Below are 21,224 nucleotides of genomic sequence, written 5' to 3'. Positions count from 1 at the left end.
TATATGAATCATCTTCTTAATCATATAGCTTCTGTTATTGGCATTATGAACCAACACAACGTTTTTGGGGAGCAATATAAGAGTGTGTACATTGAGAGTCATAACAATGTTCATACTCTGGCCTGATGACCTCACTCCTGGAAACCTAGCCCAAAGAATTACAGTTCAAGAGAAGAAAGAAAAAAGCCACGTCCATGAGGATGTTCATTACAGCCTTATGTAAAACAAATGAACATGACTGTTTGACTAAGTCACGACTCCATCCACCAAACAGAACATTCCACAGATACTAAGAATGGGAAGTATTAAAGGCACATAGCAACATGGTAAGATACGCAATACAATGTGAACTTTGAAACACAGAATGTGAGCTGATATGTTCGCTTTGATTAAAACCACATGAAATATGTGTGCATAGGCGTGAGAGTAAAAGAAGAAGAGCCAAGATTGAAATTGGTTTTGGTTTAAAGAAGTGAAATTAAGAGTATTTTATTTGTTTAAACCTTTAGATTTAAACCCTTAAAACACTAGAATATACCAAGAGCCTGTGGTGAATTTTGACCTTTGAGCTCCAGATACTTCCTGAAAGAGTTCTAGCACATTATATAAGGCTAGGCACTAAGAGATTTCCCCTTCAACCCCATCCCCAGATGAGCAAGATCATCCTCAGAGGCCCTTCAGGTTAGATTATGATTTGACAAGGAACAAGAATAGCCATACCCTCTTATGCAGCTGAGATTGTATACAGTAGGTGCTCAATAAATCAAAGATGGATGGATAAATGGGTGGGTAGAAGAAATGAGAAAAAATAAAGATTAGGGAAATGCTTGGGTGCTGACACATTGCACATTGGTGTAGAGCATTCATACAGTTCCAACAAGGATCATGGGTCCAGCTTTCATGACTTTGTTTAATGCTTGTCAATCTCTGATACTTCATGAGGGGAACTCAGCCAACAGCATGCCTATACTTTAAGCTAGTATTTTTGTCCTAAGGCTCCCTTGTCCTTCCTGCTGCAGATGAACCCTTGGATTCTGGAAATCTAGCACAGTGGAGAGAGTACAGGGTTTGGAGTAGGAACCTGCTCTGTCAATGAACACTTCAAATTCCAGCCCAACCCTTAGGGGTTTTATAACCTCTGAGTTAGTCCCCTTGTCTCCTTGAACTTTGTTTTCATTGGTAAAATGAGAGAAGAAAATATGCCATAAAGTTGTAGGAAAGATTCGTTATCTTCCCAAATGACATAGAACATTAAATAAATATTGCATCTTCCTTTACCCCAAGCTTTCTCACTGCTACAATCCTACAGACTTTAAGCAGAGCCTCAATTAAAATACGAAAACACAGATTTCTTCGTCCTTAGAATTGGGAAGTCTACAGTACCCTTGATTGGTGGGTCACAATCTCAGGTGGTTTTTCTCTCTGGGGATGTCTTTGGCATCTCTCTTTGGCAATGTCCAATAGGGAGACATTTTGGTCGTCACACTGGCAGCAAGAGGCGTGTGTGTGCCACTGGCTTCTAGTGGATGCAGGACAGGAATGTGGCTCAAACAATGCTCAGGACTGCCCCTCCTCCACCAAAAGAATTATCTGGTCCAAAATATCAATAGTGCTGAGGTTGAGAATCTGGATGACCCTATGACTCCATGCACTCCTTTGCAGATATGTGTATGTGTGTGTGTGTGTGTGTGTGTGTGTGTGTGCACGCATGTGTGTGTGTGTGTCCAGCGAAGGACAGGGCGAGGGGATTTCAGGGGAACTCGGAGGTAAAATATAGGAGGGTAGTAGGAGAGGACCATTTCCTGCAACATTCCTATACAGAACACCCTACTTTACCTGTCAACTCTTCAAGGCCCAGCTTAAGCCCTCTATTCTCTGTGACATTTTCTTGGGGCACCCAAGGACCCACTTCTCCCTCCCTGGACTCTCAAGGTTTGGCTGCTGATTCCCAACTTACACTGTAACCATCCCAGGGGGCCCTGCCTTCACATTTCACACCTACGCCCATATACATTAGGAGCTGAGCAATTAGGGTTCACACCTTCTCCCAATGGTTTACAAAATGGCAAAGAAAGCCTGAGCTTGTGAAGTCTTGGCATATCTCTGGTGGAGCCTGTTTTGAAACTTCTTTGGAAAGTGGCTGCTAATGGACTGATAATTGGTTTCCTGGCTTTCTTATGAAGTGTGAAGCATTCTGTGAGCCTGTCAACAAAGCATCAAGTATCTGTGCACCTCCATCAGAGTAATTTGTCCCTTCCCTCCTCTTGTAGCTCTTGCAGTGGGAGACTAACTGGACATAGTAGCATGGGAAGGGCCCTCTCTTCTTTTGCAAGGAATGGGGTGAAATGGGCAAAGCTGGGAAAGGGAAGAAAACGCACAGCCTGGCCAGAGCATGCCTACCAGGAGACCAGGTTGAGCACATTTCCCAGGCAGAGATCGAATAGCTCTGAATTCAATATGTGGCGCTTAGCACAGGGTATACATTTGGTAAATATTGTTGGATGGATGGAAAGGAGTACTACTTCCAACTGATTTTGAGCAGCGGTCCCTGGAGATGTGAATTAACTAAGGAAGAAGACAGTGAAAGGCAAGGAGCTGGCTCCATCTTTTCTTTCAAAATGCTTTTCACTGTGAGAAACATCCTTTTCTTTAAAACCTCGATGAAAAAAGAGCATCTATTAAACATTTACTACTGTGAGGGCAGCTCAAAAGCCAATGCAATGATTCTGAAGTCGGCTTGCTGCAGAAAATGTTTGGGAACATGAAGGAAAGAGTTTATTTGTGTAGTCTCGGCAGGGCAATTTCCGAGTAAAGAGCTGTTTTGAAGAAAATGTTTTGAGAGAAGAACAATGTGCCACTTTGCACTTCTTTGGACAACTGTTCATAGAAATTTGAACCATTAAAATTTTCCAATCTGCTTCTAAATCCTAAGAAGGAAAGAATAGTTTGTCTGCTAAATATTGTACTAATACTCATTGTGACTAACGTGTGGGAAAATTTAGGGCGTTTATGTTGACTCTTGCTAGAGGTGCTTTTGTATGTACATTTATCTCTATAAAATACAGAGACTGTATTCTTTTATATTTCTATGGATGCTTATAGATGTCGGCCCTTTCCTAGTGACCACCCGCTATCGATACGTTTGATCTGGGGTCAGGGTCAGAAGCTCAGTTTAACATATCCCTCAAGCAAAGTATATGACCTGCTTTGCCAATGACCCATTTTAGGAAGTGGTTTCCAAGCATTTGCTGTGGGCAGTGAGGGCTGTTCATGCCGTAAGGACTGTTCATGTTCTATAAATATAATTATTGAGCCTTCGGGTTTGGGGAGCCAGAATAGCATGCTACCCTACCGGATGATTAGTAAACCAAAATTCAGCGAGAGGATGCCCCAGCCATCATGATGATGCTGAGCCAGGACTGAGAAACAAGTCTTCAGAGTTTGAATCCAAAGCTATCTCTGTGCACCAGCATACCTGAATGCCATCTCTCACCCCCCAGTTAGACTGTGAGGTCCCTGAGGACAAAGCCCAGGACCCACGGAAGCATCAGCTTAGGGGCTGGGTACTCAGTAGGGAGCTGACAGTTGGCACACCTTTGACTTCATGGAATAGGAAGATGACCTTGCTGTGTGGTGCAAAAGCATGGGGCCAGCTGGCTCTCTGGCTTCCTTCAGACTCAAGCTGTGTTTGGTTATATCCAAATGACCAGAAAAAAAAGCAAAAACAAAAACAAAACACCTGAGCAATGGGAGTGGCTGGGGGATGCCAGCCCCCTACAACCCAGAATCATCCAGAAGATGAAATGCTGTGCTGGCCCCCCCAGACTGCCTGCTTTGCAGTTCTCAATAAACCTCAGGCTCCTCTTCCTTATTTTAAGCCACAGAGAGCACTGCTCCATACTTGCCAGGACAACTCTGTCTTTGTTTCTTTTCAGCTCTTTGTAAGCAGTCTCCAGCTCACTGGAGGCTGCCAGCCTCACTCCTGGAAATGAAGAGCCTGCTGAGTAGCACTTCATGGCCCTTTGTTCTTATGGAAGGTTCTAGGATTTCCTAAAACCCTTCCCCAGGAGCAAAGGGTCAAGGAAATTTTTTTTTTTTTAGATTTTATTTATTTATTTAATAGACAGAGATCACAAGCAGGCAGAGAGGCAGGCAGAGAGAGAGAGGAGGAGGAGGCAGGCTCCCTGCTGAGCAGAGAGCCCGATGTGAGGCTCAATCCCAGGACCCTGGGATCATGACCTGAGCCGAAGGCAGAGGCTTTAACCACTGAGCCACCCAGGCGCCCCGAAGGCAGAGGCTTTAACCCACTGAGCCACCCAGGTGCCCCAGGTCAAGGAAATTCTCGCAGGACTCGAGAGAGAGCTCTCAGATAATATCTCTCAGCTTGTGAGGCAGGCAAATTTATCCTGTCCTAAGAAGCCAGCTGGCTCTGCTACCCACTTCATTCCCACCAGCTCTCTGACCCAGTGGCCTGACCCTCTCCCAATTCTTCCTGCCTTGTTTTACCTAATGGATTTCCAAGATAAAGCCCCCATAATACCTGGGACTCCCACAGTCTATACTTTTATCTTCTGAGGTCCTGCCTCCAATTTGCAGAGAAAGCCCTGTTCCCTCTACCACCTCAGGTCTTTGTTCCTGCTTGCTCTGGGCTGCTCTTTGCCAATGTCCCCTGCCCCTCCTGGCTCCAGTCCCCTTGGCTCCCAGTGTGCGACAAGGCTAACGCTGTTGGGCACGATATTCTAACCACATTCAGCCACAGAAATGTGTAGATTTCATGCAATTTTATTTTTTTTACAACAAGGGTGTATATCTAAGAGTGATTTGATGTATATCTAAGAGCATTTTTTTCTTTAAATTTTTGCAAGGATCTTTGCATGAACTCACAAGTCATCATAAATTCTTTGTCAAAACAAAGTGATTTTTTGGTTTGAAAAGGTATGACCCAACTCACCAACTCATATGCCAAAGTCTTAGTCCTCATTGATGTTCCCTGGTAACCCCCAGGCTATCCTCCCCCACTGCCCTGGGGAGCCATTCTAGTTTGTAGCACCTGGAGACTCCAAGAAGCCCACTGCAGTGGGAGAAGTGATCAGAGGGTTGGGCTTCTGCCCTCCCCTGAGAGAAGTAGATGGAAAGAGATGGAGAAGGTAGGTGATGTTTGGGGGAAGAGAAGCTGGAACCTTGACTTAAGAGATCAAGTGGGCTCCTCCCTTTGCTGCATACAAGCCCCTCACACTTGCCAGTCTCACTGGGCCCAGAACTTAAAGTACTATTTTTGTCAGGAAGTATGGTCATCCCATCTCAGAGGAAGGAAGAAAGACCTCCTTGATATTGCCATTGGATGGGCACTCCAGAGGATCAATAATCTGAAGACAGCTTGATCCCCCATCCCTCCCTAACTCCAGTCCAAGAAGAAGCAATCTGAGAAAACTCCTCAGACCCTGGCAAGATTGTGGTTTCCCACCACACCTGGAGCCTGGTCCAGAGTCTACGATCTTACAAACCGGCCTGTCCCTTCCACCCTGGCTTGAATGTATGGTGTCACTGGTGGCAACAAGGGCGAGGAACAAATGTCCAGGTCAGAGCCTCATGCACCAGGCCCTAGTGGCCTCTATCTTGCTCTCAAGTATCACCACGGATGGCAAGACAGCATTGAAGAAGCCCTCCCTCCCCCCGCCACAAAATTAAAAGCAATCATTTCCAGTCTACATTACTGCCAGAAACGAGGACCCAACCAGCAAGGTTGGGAAGAACAGAAGAAAACGAGGGAAGCTATTGCCATGACCTGTGAGGTTCCCAAGGGGCTCTGGATTAGCTAGCCAATGGGGCCCCCTGCCTCTTGGTGGAGACCCCGAAGAGGCCTTCTCCCCGCTCACTTACACACACAGCCTGGCTTCTTAGCCGACCACTGGTTATTCTTTTGGCACGTGATTGCCTTCTGCCCCACCAGCTCAAAGGCAGGCTGGCACTCAAACTTGAGTGTGTCACCGTGGCGGAACCGGGAGCCTTCCCTCCGGCCGTAGGCAGGGATGCCGGGATCGCCACAGCTGCCCTGCTCGATCTCTGGAAGACAGGAAGAAGAGAAAACAGAGACAAAATGTGACTTCCTACCTCTCTTGGAGTGGGAGGTCCACGTTACACGCTCTGCTGCCCCTCTGCCTCGACTCAGTGCCCAGAGTGACACAGGTAAGACCTTTCATGAGAATTCCTGCCGTGTCCTGTTTAAAACCCCATCCCAGGATCAAGGGGCCTTCCGGCCAGTAATATGCCTGAGACTCTGGGTTCACACAGAGCCTTTGAGGGGCTTGGATATTTTCACTCAGTGGAGGTGGGTCTCCACACTCTGTGAGATACCTGTCCCAGGAGCTAAGGAATCTGTCACGAGCTTGCTGAACTTGCCTCTGCATTCAGAACGACCAGACAGACCTTCGGCTCCGTCCATTCCTGAGTGGCAAAGACAAGCATGAAATGAGGCAGCTTTGCTGCCTGCCATTCCCCAAACCAGAGATTAAGTGAGAATCAATATTCGCTGCCTTCTGACATGGAAGCACTTTCACAAAGGTTTTTTTAAATTCAATTTGAGAAGGTACCGGTAAAATGAAACAAGTGGCTCACTGAGTATGCTTTTAAAGTTCGTTTGATTCAACCGAGTGAGTCACACATGGAGTGGGTTCCTGGAGACAACTTGCGTGGGCCCGGACGCCAGGGGGCATGACGGGCTGGCAACCTCATGGGAGAGGCAATGAGGGCTTGGAGGCTTCAGGAAAGGAGTCTGTCCTGGCCAAGTCCCTGGAGTTTCCTCTGGAGTCACCCCCACTTCCAGCAGCCCTGTGCTTGGTGCTGTGAGAGATGAAGGGGAATGAGGGGCCGGAGAGGGGTACCTGGAAGGGAGGAAGGAGAAGAGGAGGGGGAGCAGTTCCTGGGGAAAAGGACCTCCTGCAGGAAAGACAGGGCGTAATGGATTTAGTGGCAGATGGTGAAGGGAGGATGGTAGGGTCTTGTGACTTGGAAGGGAGGCAGCTGGAGTAATCAGGGAAGTTTGCTGGACATCTTCCTAGGTTTGTCAGGCCAAGGGGACCCCGCCTTTGCTGTAAAACGCCACAATGAGCCAGCAGGAGGCACAGTCCCTGAAGTTGCTGTGTGTCACCCTAACAGGGATGATGTTGCAAAAACTTCCTAACCACAGCTGGTGGGGTTTCTGTGGGCTGCTCAGGCTAGCCCCATGCACTGCCTTTCATGGATGTGCCTCTGAATTGTCACATTCATGTTACCTGAAAACCAGGGTCTCCAGATCTCTGCTGAGAGCTGGCAGAACAAGGCGTTCTCTGACGGGGGGGGTGGGGGGTGGTGGTGGTGGTGGTGGTGGTGTGTGTGTGTGTGTGTGTGTGTGTGTGTGTGTGTGAGTGTGTGTGTGTGTGTGTGTGTAGGCACCCAGAAGGAGCACCTAACTCAAATTTGGGAGGTGAGGCTGTAGGCAGTAAGACATTAAACTTCAACACAAAATTTTAGGGGGTAACAAAAACTCAGCAAGCAAGCCAGTAATATCTTAATGCAATATTTTTTAGAAAATCAAAACTAATGCATATAAATCAAACCTACAAAGAAGATCAATATTAGAACTTAAAGATCAGATCTGACCCAGCATTTGTGTGCCTCACTTCTCTGGCCTCACCCTTGTCCTGGTTTTCTGAACCTCTTGTTAATTAAAATGTTGATATTTTTATCATATATAATTTGCACTAATCTTGGTTTTAAAAAATCGCATTAAATTATTTAACTGAATTACTGAGCATTTCGGCAACTCCTTTACAATCTATGCCCAAGGCATGTGCCTCTCTCATCTCAGCCTAGTCCAAGACTTGGCAACAGGGAAGGCTTCTTGGAGGACGTGATGTCTATACCACGAGGCCTAAAGGCTATGCAAGAGCCAGTGGGATTCATGGCCGTATTATTTACAACAGCCAAGACATGGGAAAATCTAACTATCCATCAATGAATGGGTAAAGAAAACGTACACGTACACACACACACACACACACACATACACACACACACACAGGAATATCATTCAGCCATAAAAAAGAAAAAGAAGGAAATCCTGATATTTGCAACAACACGGAGGAACCTTGCTTGAGGGCATGATGCTAAGTGAGATAAGTCAAGACAGAGAAAGACAAATACTGGATGATCTCACTTATATGTGGAAGCTAAAAAACCAAACTCATAAAAACAGAGTGGGTTAGGAGAGACTGACGAAGGGGGTCAAAAGGTACACAGTTCCAGTTATAAAATGAACAGGTCCTGGAGTGGCACGTATGGCATGGTGACTCTAGTTCAGTGTCGTATTGCATCTTTGAAAGTTGTTAAGAGGGTAGATCTTAAAAGTTCTCAACACACACACACACACACACACACACACACACACACACACACACACTGAGGTTGTGTGACAGACGTGTTAACTAACCCGATTGTGGTAATCCTCTCCCAATACATCCATGTACCAAATCATCACTCTGTACACTTTTACTGATGTCAATTATATTTCAGTAAAGCCAGTTTAAAAAAAAAAAAAAAAGAAAGGAAGGAAGGAGTAGGAGGGAAGGGAGGGGAAGGGCCTTTTAGGTAGGGAAGAGCCCATGCAAAGCATCAGAGGTGACACCATTTGTCGGGCAAGGAGAGCAGAGGCCACAACTAACTCATTGTTGTTGTAACGGAGTTTGCTGTAGAACTAATACACGGTGCTGACGTCCTGCTGGCAGCCACTCTGAGCATTTTAATATTTCATCCTTATAGTAATGTTAGGAGCAAGGTACTATTTGTCCTACTTACAAGGTGAGGAAACTGAGGTGCAGAGAGATCATGTAGCTGTCCCAGGTCATCTGAGTGACCTGAGATCAAGACGTGGGCTGTACAGTCCCAGGGTCTTACTGCAGCACTGCATTGCCTGTCTCTGAGTATAAGTGCGGGGGTTTTCTGCAAGGTGGTGGGAGATGAGGTTGCAAAAGGCTAAAGGCATCGTACAATCTGCTAATGAGACTGGACCATGGATGGGAAGCATTGGGGAACCAACAAAGGGTTTCATTTGATTTAGCATTTCATATTATGTATTTTAAAGGATTACCCTGACTGCTGTCTGGAGAATGGTCTGGGGGCAGCAATTCTGGAGGTGGGGTGATTGTTCATTCATTCAAAAAATACATGGCTGTCTCCTAAGTGAACACCACCATGCTGGGCCCTAGGGATAAAGAACAAGGCAGACACAAGGCCTGCCCCATGAAGCTTCCATCTGGTGGGAGGCTCACAGTCATCTGGGAGGTGTTTTGATGACATCCCAGACTGGGCAAGGTCAGAGGGGGTGGGAAGAGGCAGACAGACTTGGGAGGTGTAAAGTGAGCATGTCTGGGATAAAGGAGAGGCCGGATCTACTGACAGATTGGCCTGGGCGCTTGGGTGCACTTTCACTGAGACAAGCATGCAGGAAGAGGACCAGGTCTGCACGATCACCAGTAAGATATGCTGAGTTTTGAGCTGCCTGTGGTACCTCCAGGTGGACACATCTAGTGCAAAGTGGTACATTGGTCTTAAAAGCCTAGCGTAGGAATACAGAATCTGAGATTCAGCTCACAGATGGTAAAAGAAGCCATGAGAAGGATGCGGCCACCCATGGAGAATGAGAGATGTCAGTTCTGGGCAGAACAGTTAGGAACATGGGATGGACGTGCAGAATGCTGGGCGAAAAATCCCAGGCAGTGCAGGGTCACAGATGCTTGGAGAAGAAGGACTTTCAAGGAGGAGAACTCCAGCCTTGAATGCCATGGGGAAGTTTAGGTGGGGTGGACGAGCAGGTTAGTGGAAGGAGGTCACTGCTCATATTGACTGACAGGAGTAGCTGAGTGCAATGACGCGGCCCCATGCTGTGGGAGAAGAGGAAGATGATACGGGAAGAGCAGATGACTTTTAAAGGAGGCATTTCTTGGAAGTGAAGGAAGAGAGAGAACTTAGGTGGTCACTCATGAGGAACATGGCCTTGAAGACGGCAGCTGAAAATGTTTTTAAGATCGAAGAAACTTAACCATATTTAAAATGAGGAAACAGACAGATACACAGAGTATATGTTAACTGAAGATCTAGAGAACAGATGGGGAGGACAGCCCAAGGCCGTGGAGCAGGCAGGGCAGGGGAACTGGAGCACACTGGGAAGGTAGCTTGAGAGATCAGGGAGCTCCTTCCTGCATGGCAGGAGGGAGGAGATGAAGGCTCATTGAGCTTTTAGGGGCAATGCAGGAGGATGAAGGATGTCCTGTGATGGCATGGGCTCTACTTTCTAAATGGAGGAGGGGTCCACTGGTCTCATGGTCTTTGCTGAAGGACGGGGTATGGTTGTGGGGAAAGAGATATGACATTGATGAGAATGTCTGAGACACTCCCCCTGGAGAAGAGGAAATCATGGCCACAAGGATTGCCACCTGAGGCTCACAGAAGGCGGAGATGACACATGAGCAGGGCACCCCCAGCAGGGCTGTGGGACTTGTCCCTGAAGCCCTCAGTAGCTGGGTGCATGTGGAAGTGGAGAAAGAGGCTCCAGGACTGATTGAGGGGTGGGACTGGATTTACAGAAATGGAAGACCACAGGGGCAATGGTAGAGGCGTTATCCTCGGGGCTTAGCTAAAGGGGAAAAAGCAGGAGAGGCGGAGGATCACCTGGCCAAGGGAGGGTGATACACGGGAGTAGAGTGGGGAGGAAGAGCAGAAAGGACAAGGGCCGGTGCAGGCTAGGCAAGGCTTGGAGGTCAGAGGTGCTGGAGGACAAGGTCTGGGACAGCCAGGGTGCAGCACAGTAAGGAAGTGAAGTCAAGTGGCTGAAAGGCAAGGTGATGGAAAGGCTTGGAGTGAAGGGGAAGAGGCTGGTGACACTGATGGGAGGAGAGAAAGAGCCAGATATGGTGACAGAGTGAGGTCAAGGGATAAAGGGTGTACATGGCTGCAATGGCACTGGACACTGAACTCTGAACCAGTCTCTCCAAGGGTGAAGTTCATAGGGTCTGGGGATATGTGCTTCTGTCCCTGGAGAGGGCTACCAGGTAATGGGGGCCTCAAGGGGAAGTCAGGTTAAGGGAGCACTTGGTGAAGAGGTCCAAGGCACCGGAGGGAGGTGATGCATGGGGCCAGGACCAGGACTGGGTGGAAGGGAGAAGAAGAGCAAGGAAGGCAGGTTTGTGAGTTTGTAGCTCCCTCCAGGAAGGCAGAGGGAGCAGGCAGCTGGCTTGTGTTCCTCAGACACTCCCTGTCTTTGTCTAGGCCTTTCCTCCAAGTCCAGGGCCAACCCCTGCTGGGAGCACAGACACCAAGGCTGCTTGACTTCCTGGAGAGGGCTCTGTGTGCTCCATTGCCTGCCTGAAAGGCACTTGTCCTTGACCCTTGTGGTCAGGTGCTGACAGTTTGATGTCAGGGCCCAGAAAAAAAAGTTGGTAAACCAAATTTTGACTTAGAGAAAATCATGCACGCAATTCCCTGTTATCTGCTTACTATAATTCTATTTTGTAAGTGTTTCTCTCACTCTCTCCCACTTTCTCTCGCTTTGTCTACAAAAGCCAGCCAGCAGACCAAAGAGGAGTACTTGAGAGATGCCTGGAACTCCACTGTGATGGGGTTGGCACTTGGTGAATTTGCTTTTCCTTTGCTTGGAGGCTTTATCCCTATCATCTGTGATCAACCTCATTGTCTTCTCCTGGGTTCCTCAATTTCTAATACCAAAGGAGATGCATCATATATCTCTCTAAATTCACCGTCTGAGATGCTCCAAGAAGAGCAGTGCCACTTGGAGGAGGAAGGGGAGTCCACACGTGGATTGTGACTTGCTGCCTTTCCAAATGGGTGGGACTCCATGTGTCCCTCTGTCTACTCACTGACCCCTAAGCCTGGGCTACCACTTCCTCTCTTCCTCCGTCACATGCTGACTCCTCACGCTACGGGTCAGCTTAAGAGGCCACCTCCTCAGAGATGCTGCCCTGGACCCATGCACTTCAGGGGGCTCCCATTCTCTTGCCTCTCTTGGCACCCCATTTTTTCCTTCATGGTGCTGACTGACCTTTGTAAAGATTTATTCATTTTATTAGTTACTGTTCAAGACACTCGGGGTATAGCAGTGGGAAAGAAGATAAGAATGTCTCCCCTCAAGATGCTTCCCGTCTGTGGGGTGTGAGGGACAAAATGATTTGCCAGCTCAGGTTCCTGGCTCCTTGCTGGCTTCCAGGTTGGCCCTCCTGTTTCCTCACCCACTAGAATGTCAGCTCTATGAAGGCAGGTGTTGGAGATGCCTTATTGACTACTGTGTACCCAGCACTTAGCACAGGGCTTGGAACACAGAGAACATTCTGTTCAGTGTGGGAGTCCAGCTTGGACTGCATTTACTGCATGGAAACTGTGCCAAATGCCAGGCTCGGCACTACAGATATAGAGTGGCCTGACCCACGGCTCCTGCCCTTGGAGAGTCCTAGTCAAGGGGGTATAGAAATAAGTAAAGGGAAATGAGGGCGAAGGAAGAGGTGTGTACCTGGCCGAATGGCTTTTGGGATGGCAGAGGAGGAAGCTCTGGCCTCGGGCTGGGAGAGTTGGAGTCCCAGCCACCTGGGAGTCAGCCGGTATCCCACCTTCCGCTCCCCACCTACAGCCTCACTAAATGCTTCAGGCCAGCTCTCCCCACTAGACATCCCAGCACCCTCTGGTCTCTAGCCCCCTCTCACTGTCTAGTCCACCCCCTACCGGGATAGTGGCATCTGACAAGAGTGGGTCCCCTGCCTCTTGCCTCTATTCTGTACTCTGCAAAGCAGGGTGAGATTGCTCAGAAAGAAAAATCCAATCATTGCTGTGCCCTGCCCATTGATTCTTTGATGGCTGCCTAAAACACACAGATTTAAGTCTCTAAATGCTTGGCATGGCAGGACCTTGCCCACACCCTCCTGCTCCAGACTTCTCTTTGGCCGTCACCAACCTTGAGATTTAGATGCACCCCCCCACCCCCAACCCCAGTTGGCCTGTGGGGAGGCAAACCAGTGCAATAGCAATGAGCGAGGATCTAAATCCTGTCTCCAACATAGGTAGGAGACCTAAGGCACATTTCGGATTCTCCCTGAGCTCTCGTTTTGTCATCTGTAAAATGGAAATGGTAATCACACCTTTCTTTCAGGACTGTTGTGAGGATTTAATGAGCTTATATATAGAAGAAATTGTCAGAACGTCCAGCATGTGGCACGCAAGCAGTAAGCAGTAGTGTTTCCCATCGTTATTATCACCGTGTGGCTGGCAGATCCCCACTGGCGCTCACAGGGCTCTAACCTGGCCCCTGTGTCCTCTCTCCCTGAATGAATACCCCTGCTTGGCTGCCCAACAGAGAATCACCTTTAAGGGTCAACTCAAGCGCTTCCCAGTTGGGGATCATCCTTCGCATCATGGGGCAGACTTAGGGGATCTTTCCCTCCTCGCTCCCAGCCCTCCTGACAACTTTCTGTTACGGCACCATTACTGCAGTTTGTGGCTTGTGTTTCTCCCTGTTAAATGGCAAGTTTCTTGAGGACAAAGACTGTTTTTGACATGTCTATCCTCCCAGCTTCTAGGAGGGTACAGGATGATGAGGGGCAGGTGGAAGGATAGAAGAAAAGAAGCAGGAAGGAGGAAGGAAGAGTGTAGTATCTGGAGAACAGTTAGAAATTCACTGTGGGGGCACCTGGGTGGCTCAGTGGGTTAAAACCTCTGCCTTTGGCTCAGGCCATGATCCCAGGGTCCTGGGATCGAGCCCCACATCGAGCTCTCTGCTCCGCGGAGAGTCTGCTTCCTCCTCTCTCTCTGCCTGCCTCTCTGCCTACTTGTGATCTCTGTCTGTCAAATAAATAAATAAAATCTTAAAAAAAAAAAAAAAAAAGAAATCCACTGTGGCAGGACGTGACAGTGAAGAGAGAGGAGGCCATAGAGAGGGTCTCAGGGACATCATGAAGAGCCTGGGTCAATGACTGACGAGTCATCTATGTGTGGTCTTGGAGGCTGTGAGCTGCTCAAAGCCAAGGGTCCCATCTCTTCTGCCCTTTGTAGCTCCAGAACCAAGGACAGCGTCTGAGGCATGCTGAGCTGCTCAGACCTATTGTTCAATTAGCACAAATTCCTGTGAGTCTGAGACATCTTTGGTGTTTAAGACAACCCTAAGGCATGCCTGGATCTCATGGATTTGCTCAGAACCACATCCCACTCCACTTTTCTGCTTCTGATGGGAAGGGAAGCCAGAGGCAAGGGACACAGCACCTCTGTGTAGAGGCAGCACCTCTGCCTCTACGTGCACTTTGGTGTTTGTGCTTCTCCTCGCAAAGGCTGGCACAAATGGGACGCAGACGGCGGTGGATGAAGGGGGTGACATGCTTCCCACCCCACCTCCTTCCTCCACAACACTATCATGGGGATGTCACAGCTGAAGGAGGTTAAGAACCAGGGGTGAACGTGGACGCGTAGACCATCGGGCTTACCTCCGAGCTGTTCGCATTAGCCCCACACTGAAGCTTGCTATCAGCAGAAGCCCATGTATTTTGAGAGTATATCTCATGGACAAATTACTTCCTGCCAATTTTCTCTTCAGTATCATAATGCCAGTATATTGCAGACTGCTGCTGCACTTGTCGCCTGCCAAATTTTAATGGTACAGCATCCTCTGCTGCTTGCCGTCCCCGCCCCCGCGGGCCAGGACAGACTTGGTTACAGCGTGGATCCCACTGGGCTTTCCTGGGAGCAGGCAACTGTTGCCTGTCTCTAACAAAACCCCAGCTCCCAGTGCCTGAGAACGCTTTAAGGGTCTCAGGGAAACTCTGAGTGTCTTAGGAACATGCCTGGTGTTGTTTCTGACCCAAACTGGGAGGTTTGGGCCCATTTGCTCATGGGGAGCAAATAAAAAGAAGAGGTGTCCTGAAAATAGTGAAATAGTGAACTTGAGGTTGAAAATGGCCTCATGCTTGAGGCAAGGCAGGGTCCAAAAAGGAGTGGAGCCAGTATTGCAGGTCTGTTGCCCTTGGTCTTCTTTCCAGCCCAGATCATGGCCGTCACTTCCAGGAAGCTCACCTGGGCTCCCCAGCAGAGTTAAATTCTAGGGAAGGGGATGGTGGCATTGCCAGCAGAGGGCTAGTCTTGCTTGTGTTCTCCCTACTTGCTCTCAGACTTTATGTTCGAAGTCTCAGGGATATCTGACCAACTTCTTTTCCTCCTTTATGCAAGCCTCCGTTTCAGATACCTGCTCCTCCAGGGAGCCGTCCCTGATGCCCTCAAGCAAGGTTAGTGGCCCCTCCTTGATATTTCCCCATCTTCTTGCACTTTCTTGACTCTACTGAACATTGCTATGGCTGAGGTGAAGGCACAGATTGTTTTCTTGTCCTCGTGGCCCCCATGAACTGAACAGTGCCTGCAACACACAATAGGGGCTTAGAAAATGTTGAATAGAAGGTGACCTCATTTCCAAGGTGAGTCCCTGCTGTTGGGCGTCCTTTCTTCATCATTTGTCATGCCCCGATTCTTCATGTCTCCAGGTCAAGGTCTCAGCTCCTTCCACCCCTGTGCCAGTCAAATCCCCAGATTTAGCATTAGGCTGCCAGATTCCAGGCTCTGAGTCAGGAAGCGAGGAGACTCCCAGATTGATGCTAAAACTTGTTAGCAAGTTGTATGTAATTTTATAATGTTTCTGGTAAGTGCTAATTGCCTGTTCCTTAAATATTTCTTGTTCTACTGGGAAGCAAAGCAATTGCAACTATGAATGCATTTCCTACAGCTGGCTGCCCCCATGGAGGGGGACTGAATTTTTAGGCTCCGAGTACTCAGATTTTAATGGTGCCTGAGTCCTCTCCCCAGCCCTGACCTGCAATTGTGACAAGCAGAACTGGAAGAATTCTTAGAAAATAAGTCCCCCAATGTTCCCACCTAGGGGCTCACACTTTTAATGAGGGCGGGTGGAGTGATACTGTAGTGCTACCTGTCTGTCCCAAGGAAGCTTCTCTTTACCTGAGCTGGGGCAGAGGGTGTATTGATGATGATGGGGCCAGAAGTGCCCGGGAGCATTCTCTATCCACGGATGCCTCATGCTACCTACAAAACATCTATATCACAGTTACCTTCCTATCGCTGAGCCAGGATGTCTATCCTGTATGGGATTCCTCAGAATCTGAATAAAAGGAGGACTAGAATGCGGATGGAGGTCGTTCTGAAGCTTTGGGTGCAGGTTGCAAGAGGAGCTACAAGCCTAAGGAAGCAGGGGAGAGAGCGGGCTTTTAAATGAGTGTTTCCTAAATGCCGGCCCTATGTTGGGAGGTGCATGACACCAAGCCCTCGGGAACCCCCCCGTGAGATCAGTGTTTATCAGCCCCTCTTCACAAGTGAGAGTACCCAGGCTCAAAGATGTGGAGGGACTGGCTAAGACCACACACAGCGCAACAGGGATTACAGATTGGGTCTGTCTGACCCCAAAGCCATGGGGACAGTGGAGAGTGCCTGGCTCCTGTATCCAAGTGCTGGGAAGTTGAGAGGATGTGGAGGAGGGGTGCTTTGATTGTACTTGTGTAGACGGTCATCACAACTTAATCTGAGAGATTTTCTGAGCACACTCTGTGTGCCAGGCACTAGGCTCAGCCCTGCAGGCCTGAAGAGATGGACATTCTATAATCTTGCCTAGAATGAGTTCTCAAGAGCCAGGACGTGGCTTAGAATTACTGTAAATGGAGATGGTGAGCTCAGTTTGGATGGAGTTATAGACTGAATGTGCCTCCCTCAAACTCGTATGACATACGGCAAAGTTCTGACCTCAAAGGTTCTGGATTTGGAGGCAGGGCCTCTAAGGAAGTAATAAAGGCTAAATGAGGCCATAGGGGTGGGGCCCTTATCCAAAAGGATTAGCGTCCTTATAAGAAGTGACACCAGCAAGCTCGGGCTCCCTCCCTCTCTCCCTGTGTGAGTACCAAGGAAAGGTCATGCGAGGACATTGACGAGGCTGCCCAGACTAGAAACTGGATCAGCCAGAACTTTGACCTTGGATTTCTCACCTTCAGAACTGTGACAAAATAAATTTCTGTTTCAGATCCTGGTCTATGGTATTTTTGTTATGTCCACCCAAGCAGACTAGCACACGTGCCTTGGGTTTGAGATGTCTGAAGGAGAAATGTGTCACATGAAGACTGATATACAAATGGGGAATAGATTTGGAAGTTGCCAGTGTTTAGGTTGAGAGGGAAGCCATGGGAGTAGATGCAATCCACTGTGGAAGGTTCTAGAAAAAGAGGATGGAAAATAGGAGAGACCCGGGGAAGTGCCTGCTCTGTGGGGGCTTGAGGGGCCATGCAGGAGTTCTGAGGGAGCAGCCAGAGGGGTGGCAGATGAGCAGGAGGCTGCAGGTGGCAGAAGCCCAGAGAGGAGGATGGCTAATCACATTGGCATGCCAGGGGACATAACCGACCCAGCTTTATTCATAGTAGAGGCTCCTCACTGTGAAGGCAAGAGATGGACAGCTTTTACCCTCCAATCAAAGGTCAAGGGTGGAAGGGACAAGAAGGGGAAGGTACATTCCCTACGTCTAAACTTTTAATTCCCTACATTTAAATCTCTACATTTAAACTTGCCCAGGTTCTTCTTCCCTGAGGACAAAGTGCAAGCTCTTCATGAGGTCTCAAGGTTCTCAGTCACTTGGATCTGTCTCCTGCCTCTTCTGCCTCCCTGCCCTATGCTGCAGCTAGAGCGAACCATCTCATTTCTCAGGCAGTCTGGGGTGTGTAGTGCAGGTGGGAGGCAGGGACCTAGTGCCAGGCCACCTACAAAACAGCGAGGGAGCCAAGTGTTCCCTGGCAGAAGAGGACACACCCTGGAGTGGGGAACAGTGCTGATCACGGAGGCCTTGGGTGCAGAGGAACCTCAGTGGTCCCAAGGGAAGACACTTCTCTGAGCCAGACACTGTGCAAGGAGCTCTCTGGAACTCTATTTCACTTTCTTCACAAGGCATTAAGGTTGCCACTACTCTCCATTTTATGAGTGGGAAATTGAGGCTCCGAAGGACCACAGGACTTGGCCAATCCCATAGCTGGGACCATGCTGGGATTCATCAGATCTGGTCCAATTCCAGAGTTTGTTCCATCTTCACCTGCCTCTGTGAGCAGGACACAAGTAGACCCTTGGATTAATGATGTAAGGTAATGCCAGACTCTCTTCCTAATCTGTCACAAGTCTGAGCAGAGGTCCTGCTGACACCTAGTCTGTGACTAAAAGTCCCACCGCGGATGTTTTCAGACTGCTTTAGTTTTCTGTTCTAGTCTGTGATGCTCCTACTGCGGTTCCAGCACCCAGCGTCATGCTGGTCATGTGACAGGCTCATCACTACCTCTGGGCAAGATGGACACATGATGAACAAAACCCCAACTGGTTGTAACGAGGAGCCTGGGCTCATGCCATATGGCCCATGTGACTGGGGCACAGTGTTGGCTTCTAAGATTTTAAAAGGAATTGAAATTCTGTCACTTTGGAGACCCCTGGTAGAGGGGGAAAACATCATGGGCTTTGAAGCCAGTGAGACATGGAGTTGAATCTTGGCTCTTCCAGGTCCCAGACTTCGTGTGACCCCAGGCAGGATATTTCACCCTTGAGTTCCAAATTCCTCAGTTACAAAACAGCAGCCATCGGCTAGCTGTCACACCGAATGAGATGAAGCAGTTTCTCAAACTGGTGTTTAGCTACAAATCCTTTCTTAAAAGAAGGCTTACAAGGAACAGAAGAGAAGAAAGGAGAAGGCGTGGAGGCAGGATCAGAGCCTGCCCTGTTAGGCACACCCTACCTAACCTTGGTGGTCCCTGAGGGTACCCCAAATGTTTGCATGACAGTTTGAAAACCTTGAGAAAGTTAGCATAAAGCTTCCGGCACATAACAGGCATTCAATGTTCTGTCCCTTTCTTTTCCGGTGAAACCATGCCAAACAAATCTAATTCCTCTTTCCTACATAACAGCCCTTCAAATATTTAGACGGAGCTCTCAGCTCTCCCCCGAGTCCACTCTTTTCCCAAATGCATTTTCAGGGGGCTCTTAACCTTTCTCACAGGGTTTGACTTCAGTTCTCTCCCAGCGTCCACACAATTAGGTCCACTTCTCGATGCCTGGTCAGAACGAGAAACCAGCACCACTGACTCCCTGGGGTAAATTCTAGCTGCTAAGTTCTCAAACATTCACAGAGGACTTGCTATTTATTCCCACTTCCTCTCATCCTGGTGACTTAGCCAGGAGCTCTACCCCATTGAGGTCTTTCTGCACGTTGTTTGCTCACTGCTGTACTGTCGTCCCTTTCCGGCTCATGCTATTTATGGCTTAACCACGCCATTGATAAAATATGGACAGAATAAGGGCAGGTGGGTGGCACACAGGATCATTCCTCCCCACTTCTGGAAACGTTCACTGCTGAACATCCAGAGAACTTCAGACATGAGGGAAACTTTTGGAACTCTGAGTCCGAATCCATTCCCATTTTCCAAGGAGCGAGTGTCGGAGCTTGGCCTGAATCCTGATTTCTCTCTGCCGTCCCCCATCTGTGTGTGTGTAACTCTATGTACCCAAAGAACCATTTGCTTACCTACCTGTGTCCTCACTCATTAGTCACCCATAATTGCTGTGCAATTCTTAGTTTCACATCCTTGACCACACTTACTCTTCACAGAAGCCCTGGGACCTAGGGCGTATTATCACCTCCATGTCCCAGGTGAAGAAACAGAGCCCCAGAGAGGCTCCCTGACCTGACAAAGAGCTAGAAAAGGACAGAACCAGGATGTGAACTCAGCACTTGTCCCCGCATTGGTGCTCTGGCTGCTGTTGTCTCCCCTTGACATGTGCCTCCTGTTCTTAGAACAGGACCTCCACTGACCTAGCCTCCTGAACTGGGAGAAAATAGAGTTCTGTTGTTTTAAGCTGCCCCTCAGTGTGTGGTCCTTTGTCAAGCAGCTGGGGAAAACTGACAGGACTCCTGTGTACCCAGCTTGGAGACAGAGTACAGGTCCTGGTACAGGTGGAACCCCAGGCCCCTGGGGTGGGGGGGCTCACACTGAGCAGAGTAAGAGCCTTTTGGAGTTGTTACCCCCAACTCATCTCATGTAGAATCATCAGGTCTCTGAACAGGGGTGGGGAAAAACCTTCTCTCCCTCATCCTCTGCCCCCTGTCTCTCCAAGTCATTTTCAAGACTCATGGCTCACTTTCTTGATAGAACCTTTTCGGATGTCACATACAGGATGACCGCCCCTTTCTCTGTGTTCCCACTGGCTGTTTGCCACAGATATCTTGCTTTAATAATAGCTCATATGTTTCCTCCTCTGTCTCACCACTGAAGTGCAGACCCCTTGCAAGGGCTCAGATCTGATGTGTCTGTTCCCTGAGTGCTGGGCTAGGCTCTGCCACCTACCAAATCTGCCAACCAAATGCTTGGGGATGGCTTCTGCTCCCCTTTCTGTGGGGGTTGGCATTAGCAGTCATCACCAATGGGAAATCTGGAAGCGCACAGAAGGTGGATGGTGGAAGTATCCTGGGCCCAGAGTTCACTGTTCCCTTAATGCTGGCTCCCAGTGAGATTCAGGTCACCCTCCTTTGTATCGTCCTCGGGTCACCAATGGTGTGTGTCTGTCCCTAGCCCTGTGTGCAGTCACTCAGCTCTATGACACCCAAGTATGGCAGCTTGGGAAGCTCCAGAAGTCTATGGGGTCTTTTAAAGGTCTACACAAGCCAGGTGTGAATTGTAGATGAAATTAATGCATGCCCTTGGCACTGTGTGGCCTAAGCCTCAAGTGATTTATCCCAGATAATCCTCAAAACAATCCAGGAGACCCACTGGCCAAAGGAAGTTGAGTCTCAGACAAGTCGAGTAATGTGCCTACGGAGAGGAAGCTAGCGTGGGACACAATCAGAATTCGAACCCAGAACTTGCTGACACACATCCGGACCCCAAGTCTGACTCCAGAGTGCGTGGATCAGCCCCCCAGCTGCAGTTACCTTCGTAAGAAGCCTTGAATCCCAGGGAGCTGCCGCTGCCATCAGTTTGGAAGAGGAGCCACATTTGATGGTTGGTGCTGACAATGAGATCTGGGACCGACGTACCTGTCAGGCTGTCAGGACAGCAAGATTTAGAGAAGTGCCCCCCACTCTGGCACCCCACAGAATGACTAGGAGCCCTGCCCTGTCAGGTGAA

At 48.8% G+C, this 21,224-nt stretch overlaps 1 protein-coding gene across 1 annotated transcript in view; it reads right to left on the bottom strand.

Annotated features, from left to right (window-relative positions):
- CSMD2 (CUB and Sushi multiple domains 2) overlaps positions 1 to 21,224 on the bottom strand; it is a 619,562-nt gene that overhangs the window by 244,100 nt on the left and 354,238 nt on the right. Inside the window, exons 12-13 of the mRNA XM_047727770.1 lie at positions 21,029 to 21,141; positions 5,881 to 6,063 (exon numbers count right to left, since the gene is read on the bottom strand). Coding sequence (XP_047583726.1) covers positions 5,881 to 6,063; positions 21,029 to 21,141 — 296 coding nt within the window. The remainder of the gene's footprint in view (positions 1 to 5,880; positions 6,064 to 21,028; positions 21,142 to 21,224) is intronic.

Source organism: Lutra lutra, chromosome 4, assembly GCF_902655055.1.
Source record: "Lutra lutra chromosome 4, mLutLut1.2, whole genome shotgun sequence".
NCBI lineage: Eukaryota > Metazoa > Chordata > Mammalia > Carnivora > Mustelidae > Lutra > Lutra lutra.
This window is presented reverse-complemented; position numbering and strand designations above follow the sequence as displayed.